The 12275-nt window shown below is 37.4% G+C and overlaps 1 protein-coding gene across 2 annotated transcripts in view; it reads right to left on the reverse strand.

Annotated features, from left to right (window-relative positions):
- Positions 1-12275, reverse strand: part of LOC111860531 (inactive N-acetylated-alpha-linked acidic dipeptidase-like protein 2) — a 208336-nt gene that overhangs the window by 37839 nt on the left and 158222 nt on the right. For both annotated transcript variants that reach the window (XM_023844313.2, XM_023844312.2), the window contains one exon: positions 10960-11103. In XM_023844313.2, the coding sequence (XP_023700081.1) occupies positions 10960-11103 (144 nt within the window). The remainder of the gene's footprint in view (positions 1-10959; positions 11104-12275) is intronic.

Genomic DNA, 12275 nt, shown 5'->3' on the forward strand with positions numbered 1-12275 from the left:
TCAATATTACTCCCAGAGGTACAAGAGAAAACAGAGTGAGTCACTGCAACCCTATATCATCATGTTGACAGAGGGGAAGCAGCGTATTATTTATAAAGGACGAAACTGTTCACTGAAAGATAAGAGCTCACGGGTCCCTTACTGTGCAACACAACAAAACACAAGTACGCCTTCCCTAGGAATTTATCAGTGTGCAGCAAGGGGCAATTTAATTAAAGTTGAACAGGGCACAAGGCTAATAATTAAAAATACAGCTCTTACGAAGAGTTATAGTAGAAATGACACATATTATAGGATAGCAGCACATGGTGCATTTGATTCGATAAATTTACCTGGAAGTTTTTGTTCTACTGCAAAGTAAAACAAGGGTGATTAAAAAAATAGACACTTATTGACATTTAGCTCATAATTCCAGGCACTAACATCAATAAGACAGAAGTTTCAGGTACAGTACCCAGTGAAGAAGTTTACCTCCAACCCGTAGTTTGGCTGCTCCTTACAAAGACAGAGGAGTGCAGAAAAGAGAAGCAGAACATTATACGTGTGGAAAAACTTTAACTGCTATCAGTTTCTACTACAAGGTTCCATGATTTTATGGGTAGAAGCTACCAGAATCTTGAAGAAACGTAAAATATACTGAGAATCTTCTCCGGGTAATGGGTCATGGAGTCTTACTGTTATACTGGGGAGCAACACTGAATGGCAGAAATGTGCAGGGAGAATCTGTGTGTAGTTCTTAATGGTTGTTGTTTTATTTATATTACTACTGCACACCAAGTATACATACTGGAGACAGGCCACCACACACAAAATTGCATTTCAAGCAGTTTCCTAGCAATTTTAGCTACCAGTGTGAATATACCCTAAAGTCCATCTGGGAAGATGGCAAGTTTCTGTCACAGTGTCAACCTGATAAAAAAAAAAAATAGACAAGGCCAAGCATTATCCCAGAAGCAGCACGCCGAAAAATATAAATGCAGAGGAAGTGATTACAACTGACTTCAAATCTCCAAAACAGAGCTGGAAAGACCACATTCAAAATGAATACTTGCTTGCAGTGTGTAAGAGAGTAATCACTGTCTTTCAGCCACTGAGGCAGGAACATACACTGTTTATGTAAGCATGAAAATTATACTTTGAATGAAGTAATCAACATTAAGCTGTAGATCAGGCCCTCTTGAAAACTGGTTTTGAAGCATAACACACTCTGAAGTGAGTGCTTTGAGCAGCTTAATGCAATATCATTGTGCAGCACCACAGCTAATGGGCTACTGTTGGCAACAGGCACATAAATATTCACTCACAATGAGAAGCGATAATCACTAAAGCACTAGAGTACCGCAGTGAAAAAGGAAAGTGGATCAGCTGTTGTTCAATGCACCTAACGGTAATTTTATCAACTGGGGATTCTGAAGAAAGAGTTGATGGGATGCGTTCAAGTGACATTAGAATTTCATAATAGAGAGAAAATGAGGCACATCAAAGATTATAGACATATAGCAATGAATACTCCATTTTTTGACTGATACTTTTGTCCGCTATCAGGATAACTGTGATATCACTAGATATTAAAACACTAGCTGCACGAGGCTGTTACAATTAAGAAAATAAATTATGACACTATTAGCGATGTTGTGTCGTATGTAGTCACACTAGAACTGAAATCAACTCAACCAAAGAAGGGTAAAATTTTATAAAAGCAATATGCATTGTAAATAAAGAATTGATACATAATTACACACAGCTGTTGTGACGCATAGTTTCATAAAAACTAAAGCAAGGTCACCCCGAGATAATAAAATTCCTTACAATGTAATGTTGTGTATTCATTTGAAATTACATCTTTATTAATAGACCATTATACAACAATTAATTCCGACCAAGAAATCTGACTGGGCAAGAGGCATTCTAATGTATACCAGGGTATAACTGCACGTGGACATTTCACATCAGCTGTATCACTCCGCATCACATACGCCTCATTTCCACCAACACGCAGCCGGTGCTGGGCTGGTTCTCACTTGGTGCCTTTGAGAATCTCCCCAAGTTTCCACCGGTTTCAAAAATGAACGTAGACAGAAGTGAAAGTAAAGTAAAGGTTCATATGTACTCCTTCATTTTGTTGGATTTATCTTGATCTGTTTTGGATTATAAGTTTTTATAAGATGCCAACCCGAAAAAAAGTTTTCAGCGAATGGCTCTGTCTATATTGCCTGTATCCACTTTTGTCTCTTTAAAGGCTCCCCAACTATGTGTCAGTTTATTGCTTATTCTTGCTCGTTGTTTTACTGCTGGCCTTTTAAGGATCGTGCAATAAAACAGTCTGTTAATAGCTGGAAATGTGCTGTCCGCCTCACGATCTCTTTGCCACTCTAGCACCACAATATTTTATTTATTAAACCTGCGTCACGGTCTTTATTTACCAGGCCAAGTTATTCTGCTAATAAGCTGGCTAGTTGTTTCCCTGATGGCATCGGCGATATTAGACAAAGTTATATTAGTTATAGACTGAATTTTCTGGGTATTTCGAAGGTTTGGATGCGATAGCCCATCCCACTTTCGCTGACGTTATGGGAATTTTTTATTTTTTGCGGAGGCCCGTAAATGTCTAAATAAATAAACAAAATATGCTGTATCTTATTACTGTTACTTTATAAATACTACTCGTTGATACTCAAAGTCGTGCAGCTGTACTTGGCCTGCGGCCTCGTGCCTATGACCGAATCACAGCCATTATATCTTGGAGTACAACCGCACTCCTTCTCGTATGATATTGCTTCATTGAATCGTCAAAAGAAATGATATCATTGCACATCAGGCATGTAGACAGGTAATAAAATTATGGTTTAGAACCCCCTGATTGGCAACATCTACCAAAGGGGACCTCCCACTAAATTTATTTCTAGCTATGGGCCTTTTGCAGACAAAAACAAAAGACAATGTACACAAATTCAAAAAAATTGGTTGAGGATCTGCCATAGACTGCTGCAAATATTGCTAATGCAGGTTCATAAGGATAAACATCATGTCACTCGGTATGTCGGAGAGGTCAACAAAAAAACTACTAATGGCTACTGACAGAATGACATTCTCGCTAATGACACAACTGAACTGTCCTACACATAGAAACAAAAAAAGATATATCTTTCATAATGTACAATCAATCCCATAAATCATTAGAATAGCTTTTAGCTAGCTTGTACATATAATAAAAATATCAGAAGGTAAGAAAGCTTTACTATCATCATGCTTCCATATCACAAAAAATTCGTCAACATCTCTTCCTTTCGCAGCAAATTGTAAAAAATTAAATATATGTTATCAAAATGGTGATATCAGAACACACACAGTATATAGGAAGCAGTAAACAATTCGAGGAGGGGATTCTACAAATACTCAATGAAATAAGTTACAATATTCTTAGTCGTGCAATTTGCAACTGTATTTACAGTTTACAATATTTACAATATTTCCAGAGAAGCGGCATGTTGGTCAGTTTGCAGAGTGGGGAAGGGAGATGGACAACACAGCTTTGTGAAATAAAGAGTTTCTCATTCTATTTTTCTGGGATCTTATTGCCCTGGTGATGGTTCTAGCAGTCTTCTTCAGTCGGTTGGAGTAGACACTGTAGAAGTGTGGGAGATCAGCTCCAATGATCTGCTGGGCAGCCTTTGCCACCTAGTGTAGCTTGTTCTGATCTTCATTTGTGCCGCTTGCACACCACACAGTTGATCCAAAGACCAGAATGCTTTCTAAGGTACTGCAGTAGATGCTTGTCGGGAGATGTAGAGGAATATGGGCCTATCTCAATTTCCTGAGGAAATGCAGATATTGTTGGACTTTCCCCATCAGGTGTTAAGAGACCATGTGAGATCATTCATTATATAGACTCCCAAGGAGCCTCCTACATGTTCAACTTCTTCACCATGGATGTGGAATGGACAGCAGTATTTCTCTTTTGTTTTCTTGTAGTCTATGATGATCTCCTTAGTCTTGTTTGTGTGTAGGATTAGATTTTTCAGTATACTTCTGTCTTATATTAGGTAACACAGAAAATTATTTTATGTAACTTATTACTTATGTGCCCTGTCTAGCGGTAGGCATAGACTTTGTGTCAGTTAATCCAAAAAGTTAAAACATTTTGAAATTATGGTTTGTCTGGGGGACAGAACCTTTGATCCCTGCTGACGCAATCTTTTTGCTCAGATAACTGGTATTGCCCATAATGGGTGTGGCTTAATGGAAAAGGAAGTGCTAGAAGCTTGTATATGATTGATGCTACAATTCCTACTACAATTCACCTACCATCATCATTGATCAGGCTGCATTTCATGTGATTATAAATAAAAGTTAACTATTTAATAAGCTTATAGAAGCTGGGTTAACATCTGTCATCAAGTCAAACAATTTGATTGGTCACCTACATTTATTAATGAAACCTAAAACTATACCCATGTGATAATAACAGAAATATTAAAACACCCCATATGGTCTGAGTTTGATTTCTGTATGGTTCATAAAGGAAGTTTTTGATAGAAAAATATTACAGTATCTTTTCTTCAATGTCTTCAGGAGGACCACACATGAAAGATTATATTATATTCACTGGAAGTTGTGTATCTTCGTTCCATTTCAAAGAATGTATTTTTGAACAACAGATAATAGGGTGTCCAAATAGGATGACACGATCGGTGCCCCCTGCTCTTCATTTCCTTGCTAGGTTTTTCATTAGGAATACTCACCCCATTTCCGTCAATATGCTATTACTGAACATCCGATGCTACGAGTCCATTTTGAGGTCTAGCTATCTGAAGAGCAGAATACAACACGCTGTGAAACGTCAGCTGCTAATGCACATATCTGTCTGGCACAGTTTTCTTAAGTTTAAAAAACATCTATGTTCCTTTTAAACATACTAAAGTGGTTTACTTATTCTACACTTCACAAAAGGGTTTTTGCCTGTCCAAATACAAACAGACAAATGCTGGGGAAAACTGCACAAACATGATTACATGACAAAAAGCACTAAGTACCTTTACGGCACCCCAAGGCACTGGGAGATACTTTTAGGATAACACTGAACTGAAGTGATTTGCATCCAGCCCATAACACTCTCACTGAAGCAGATGTTCAGATGGAAAGTAGACTGGAGAGAAAAAAAAAACAGTCCTGACACATATCTGATCTAGACTATCTGGCATTTGTGTTGAAATTGGTTTATGTTTGATGAGGTCTCAAACGCGTAGAGCATTTTTTAAACCCACTCTCAAAATATCATCTGATTAAATCCATCATGTTAATAAACATGCAAAATCCATCAATCGATCTGGAGCAAAAGGATTTTAAAAGTAAACTTTAAATGGTATATAGAGAAATTGTAAGAAAAGCAAAAATTCCCATAAAATTACAAGTGTAGGATAGGATGCAGGGCATCATGGTAGTACAGTGGTTGGTGCTGCTGCCTCACTGCAAGAAGATCCTGGGTTCAGTCCCCGGACTGGGTTTAGAACCTTTCTGTGTGGAGTTTGCATGCTCTCCCTGTGTTCGTATGGGTTTCCACCAGGGGTTCTGGTTTCTTCCCAAAGTCCAAAAGTGTGCACATTAAGTTAATTGCCAATCCTAAGGTGGCCCCAAGAGTGTATGTACCCTGTGGTTTGTTGGTGACTGTCTGTGCCTATTGTTCCCAGGATAGGCTCTGGTGTCCCCAGTTGAGATTCAGTGGTTATGGTGATGGATAAGATGCAAATCCACTGTATTGTTGACAATCAAACCTGAATAGCAATGTAGAAACTGCACAATATCTGCAAAGAACTTTGGCTTCTGGTGTTGCTTTAATTGCTACATGCACTCATCAAAAGTCTGAGGAACTCCACTACACCAAGGGCCTAGTCCCAACCGAAGACAAGTTTCAGTAGTTCTTTAGTATCTGAGACTGTCTCCTGCTGGTACAGTCTTGCTGCAGCACATTCTGCTAAAGGCAAAGATGAGTAAAGCAGTAAAACCATGATACGCATTGTGCTTGGTATTTGAAAGAGCATGAGGTGAAATTACCTGCCATAGCTCTTCTAGAAACAAGACTTTGTACTAGTGCGACTGGAAGGGACAAAATTACTTTACAATCTGTATTAGTGCTGTACCCTACACAGGAGTTCCCTGTGGGAAATAAAATGGCAGAATACGGGTAGGCAGTCTACAGGAGGGCACACATTGACACACTCACACTAGGGGCAATTTAGAGATGGCAGTTTAAATAACTGCCTGTCTTTGGGAAAGAAACTCCTGATACATGGAGACATATACTAAGCCCCTCGCCATATTCCCTTCACAGATGATTGTGTGGCTGCACATGGCCCCAATTACCATTATCCATTATCAATCCTAGGCCTGATCACCAACAATGATGAGAACCAGCTAAGAAGAGATTATGTTCTTGGCAGAGTGGTGAGGTCCACCCAGGAGACATGAAGCAAACCAGTGGGCCAGCATATCTCCAAAGAATAAAACACAATCTTTGCATTTTTATTGTGTATTTATACGAAACATGGCTGAACCATAAATCTTTGTAATGTAGCATTAGTAGTCATTGACTATATAATTCCCAGACAATAGGCTCTGATTGATTGCTCGTCGATTACACATTAGAACTTCAATCTTGGAATGAATTGCCTTAGATATTTCAATTCAATCCTTATTTGGCTGTGGTCACAGGTTTCTTTCAGTTAATTAACTGACCTCACCTATGAGAGAAAGGTTTTCAAACAGAATACTATGTCTAATTATCAGTTATTTATTTTCATTCTTAGTTTGGTATAATATACAGGTAAATCTAAATTTAAAACTAGTGTCAAAGCATATGTTACAATGACTGCAAACAAAGTAAAAAATACAGCTTTATATTCTAGACTAGTACTCTAGAATACTACAGGTTATAGAAAAATATTTTTTAACAAAGTTCAACATATATGTATATATATATACACATACACACACACAAACACACAAATATATATACACACATGTATAAATGTACATAATTCAATTCACCATCAGTAAATGTAACCCTCGATGTTTAATGTAAAAATCTATAAAAACAAATCAATAGAACATCCATCCATCCATCCATCCATCCTCCAACTGAGCAAGAGCAACAAGAAGTTGGGAGCACAAATTTACTTATATAAACACACAATAGAGATGCCAATTAGCCTGAATGAACAATACATTTGTATTGTGTTGACGGTATAAAAATGCATCCCTACAACGTGAAAAGTTGAACTTCATTGTGAAACATAGTTCGAGTTGTTTAAGAAATCACACATGCATTATGTGAAATAATATTTTGTAATAATGACTGTCGAATGAAAATCGCAACTTTATTGCAAAATACAATTTAAAGAATATAAACGTATAAAGATAAATGTTATTAAGAAATATAATACCCTTTCTGGAATTATTTTTTAAAAAGGACACACTAATCATTGAAATATTTATTTATTCATTTATTTATTTATAGATATATTTATTTATTTCATTTTGAGTATTATGGCATACATTACAAACATCTTATGCATGGTTCTTCTTCTTGTAATGTTTGGCAGATTCTGCTTATAGAAATGATTTATGTGCTTATTTAAATAAGTGGCAGGAAAGTGAGATCCGATTACAAACGGTCAATTGAGACACACGGAGAGATGCATGTTAATACCAGGTGTGAACAGGACCCTAGAGCAAAAAAAAAAAAGCTTCTGGTACAGCCAAACCCCAGGCTTCGTATGTGTATATGTCCCACAGGATAGCGGTATTCATACTTGTGCAAATGGCAAATAAAGGATCACTTCATATTTTTTATCGGAGAAAAAAAAGAGGAAAAAAAGACCCACATGATTCAAAGAAGCTTTCAAATCAGGTCACTTACATTCGGTAAACCAGATGGTGGGCTGCATTAATCTTGGAAAAAAAACACTAACCTCTCTGCAAGTGAGAACATCAGCAGACCGATCCATCCAAATGACACACTTCAGGGACACCTGTAAGTACCTCCCACAGCTGTGACAGCTTATTGTTGTTAAATATGATTAATTTAGCATGTTCCAATACACCACCAAAAACATTAAGAGAATCAGCAGCCTGCAGGGATGGAATGCATTTGACTGAGCAGACTAGAAATTGACAGTAAATCAAAGAAGATGGGTTACAAATCAAAAGGTTTTGGCAATACGATAGTAAGCGTGAATCAACTTTATGAAGGTCATCATGCGTGCCACGCTACTTTGGTTACTAGAACCATCAAAACACAATTAAACAAAAATGACAATATCTCTGAAGATGCTATACATCTTCCTTAGACAGTAGATAGACATTAATCACACTGTTAACCTATACCGAAATCCTAACCATGAAAATTATAGGTACAAGCTTCTTTATATATTCGCATTGTTAGGCGTTAGATTAATTTGTTTCTGCGAGAAGAAAATCAAAATAGCTCATTTCCAAGACAAAGCGATGTTGACAGGAATCTCAGAGGCTGGTTCAGGACACAAAGCAAGGCTCGAGTTTATGGACATAAAATACAAAGGCTTTGAGAGGGACAAATCCTCAAGTTGTTCTCAACAAGGCAAACGTAGCCTTAATACCAAGCAGATTACTGGTGGGATTCTGCCCCAAAAACCTGACAGTCTGATGATGTAATTCAGGAGGTTATGTCCAATGACTAGAAATGGTAGAATTCATAATTTAGGGTACAATGCTATAACACAGGAAATACATACCCAAGCATAACCATAGATTAAGACACATGTACAACTTAGAATGATTTTAATTGACACTGCATTGGTGCATTGCTACTTACAAGTGAAGAGCAAATGGTCAAGGTGGATTACCTGGCCTCTGAAAATTAACACTTTAAACAGCTTGAACACTTCATGGTAGAATACCTAGCAACACTTTATTTGGATAGTCCGCCTACAGAGGGCATACAGAGTTTTTGTAATATTTCAACAAATAGAAGATTCAACAATTCATATAACATTGGTTGAGCGAGTAGTCAAATTCAATTAAATTATTCCACCAATATGTAGGTGCTTTCATGAATTATTACATATACTCTATATACTGTATATTCTGTTAAACATCTACAGACTAAGTTTCTGCAATGTTACAAATACTCTGTTAACCCTCTGTAGGTGGACAATCCAAGTGTTACTGAATATTTTTCTTTCGACAGATAATGCAGAGTGAAAAAAAAAACAAGGAGCGAAATGACCGAAAAAAGAAAACATAAGTATTACAGAACAGTTTCTGTAATACTTAGTATTTTAATTTTGAAACAGTGAAAACTAAACGTTTAGGATACCTGCAGCTTTCCAGCCTACCGCTTTGCATATGACAGCTAAGGTATAAGAATCAAAATGACACGTTTGTACATTTGGTTTTGAGTACTTTACTAAGTAACAGCTGTTATGGAACATCATTTGAACATACCGCTTGCAGGAGAAGCAGAGTACATTTCAATATAACAAAACTTTTCATAAAAGGCTTCTTTGTATCTAATGGTATTATGTCGCAACTAAAGGCTCTTTATACCGACTGAAAGAACAACAGCGTATTGAAATATTCCATGTATATGCAGAATACCTGAATAGTGATTTCCAATGATATCACCATAAATATCTAATCATATTCTACAACCAGCAACAACATAATTCTCTAGAACACGGCCCTACTGCAGGGATTATTAGACCCTGTATTGGCTCATAATGTGGAATGAATGAATGGATTCGTCATATCTGTGTGCGTAAATGGCCATACTGCAAAGTAATTCAAAGCTGCTTTCAAGAGCTGCACTCAGAGGAGATGCTGGGAGAATGAATGAGTCCATTTGCATTTTTTTCTTTTTCTGCAAAATACTTATTTGTACCTCTTGAAGAGAGTGTTGCTGCACCTTATTGGCAAGCATCTACCCAGTCCCACTGGTCAATAATTGATTCAGAGGAAGGGCAAAGCTGCCAGTATCTGCTCTTATATTTAATCACCATGGTTCCCCTAGAGCATACACAGCTTCAGCCCCTGCGTCCTTCACCATAACTCACAAAACCACTACAGCGCTACACAAACATCATGTAAACGATGTCTGTCAGCTGGGTGGCTGGCAAGGGAGAATAAAACCTGTAGGTACCAGCTTTCTACCATCTGGTTCCCTTCTTTCAGATGGATAACTAAGGCCTTGTTCGCTCTTACCTCCAATTACTGACCTACCTCTGCCTTGGTTACTGCTCTAATGCCCATGAAATCCCAGGAGTTTACAACAGCAATGTTTATATATTTTTTTTCTTTATTTTTAATCATAAAAACATAATTAAGCTTTGACCTAATGCCATACTGCTACTGTCCTGTTCTGGCAGCAGCGTGCACTGCGAAGGCGATGACTCTTGCATTCCAAGTTTTTGGGTACCACAGACAGAAGGTCATTTAAAGACGACTCCGCTGGATTCCGTGCATAGGTGTGATTACGAAGAGAAACGACTGAATCTAACAATATTTCTGAGGAATGTTATAGCAAAGTAATGCCTATCTGAGTAGGATTCCAAGTGCATATCCAGCTTCATCATTTAAATGCTCTGTGTTTTATTTAAAGGTGTTCTTTATTAGTTGTACTAAATGAGATGAGTACTTAACTCTCAGCTTGCTTAAGATTATCAATTTCCTCCGGGATCAATATATTGTCTGTCTGACTGTCTGTTCTGATTTGATTTTTCTTTCTTTCTTTCTTTCTTTCTTTCTTTCTACCACTTAAAATTAGTTTTATAATTTCATATTATTATCATTATTATCATTGTCATCAATAAAATAATAATAATAATAATAGTTTGGATGTTTAAATTATGTTACAGTAAATGCATTTTTATGTGGCACACAGTTATATATACATTTTTCGAATAAAACAAGATCAAACACGGTTACCTCTGCTGTCCCAGTATCTTGAAATGCAAATTCAGCAGTTGGGACAGCCAGCTGGTTGGCAAAGAAGGTGCCGTCCCCCAGGGTCTGCATGGAGCTGATACGCGGCCCGGGACAGCTCACTCCTCGCGAGCAATTCAGGAATTTCTGAGAGGAAAACCAAATAGAGAGGAATAACCTGAGACTCAGACTGAAGCAAAATGTCGCCGAGGAACAAACACTGTCATCTGCCAAGAGAAGTTATAGAGTCATATGCATATAAAAGACCATCTGTGCATCTTCAAACTGCTTATCCTGGTCAAAGTCATGGATGGACCTGCAGCCTTATAAAAGGCTGTCTGTAGCTTAAACTCAAATCAGTGCTGAAGAGCAAAAAAAAAAGATTCACTAAAGATGGCTGAAAACTCTAAGTTCACTGAAAACCCGCATACTACTATTAACACGTATCTCAATGAATGGCAATTTGATTTGGGTTCTTCGCATCATTTGTTTTTATGTCACTTAAAGTCATCCTTCCATCTAACAAACTGCTTAAGCTGGTCAGGATTGCAGAGGGGGCTGGAGATTACAGGGCAAGCCTATTGCAGGGCGCATACAGAAACACATTCACACACAATAACACACTACAGGCAATTTAAGCTGCAGAAGAATCCCAGGGGGAAACAGTTTGACGAGTGCAGAACTCGCTAACCCCACCCACACAGAGCAGGGGTGGCATTCCAGTCCACAGCCACAAAGCCCTGAGTCCATCTTGCTGCCCCCTGCTACTTCAATCGAAGGACAGACATCAGTTTTCAAATAAAAAGGACATAATGCAATTTTTGAGTTGACTGCTATAACATGTTTTTTAGGAAGACAAGAAAAAGCAAAACATTCACAGTTTTCTGATTCAATTCTTTAAATCTTTGTGCACATTGACTTAAAATGCCTGATCATTAATGTTGATGTGAATCCCTGCTCCAATGATTTATTCTAAGAAATATTAAATAAGAGTGGAATGCTCTGTGGCAAGTTTTGGTAACACTTTCGATAAGAATCATACATTACACATTATAATGCATTCTTAAAGTGTTATAGACATGGCTATAAATATGTATAAAAGTCATAATGTATTTATAGCCATGTTTGTTATGCATTATGAATGCTTTATGATGTTCTGATCTATAATACACTATAGATCCCTTTATAGTGCAGTAAAAAGCATCCATAATTCTTATACTGACCATTATAATGTATGCTGAGAGTATCTATAGTGCATAAGTGCTTCATTGGAGCTTATGAGGTATTAAAATCAACACTATAATGCCTTATGGTTGTCA

This window comes from Paramormyrops kingsleyae, chromosome 15, assembly GCF_048594095.1.
Source record: "Paramormyrops kingsleyae isolate MSU_618 chromosome 15, PKINGS_0.4, whole genome shotgun sequence".
Lineage (NCBI taxonomy): Eukaryota > Metazoa > Chordata > Actinopteri > Osteoglossiformes > Mormyridae > Paramormyrops > Paramormyrops kingsleyae.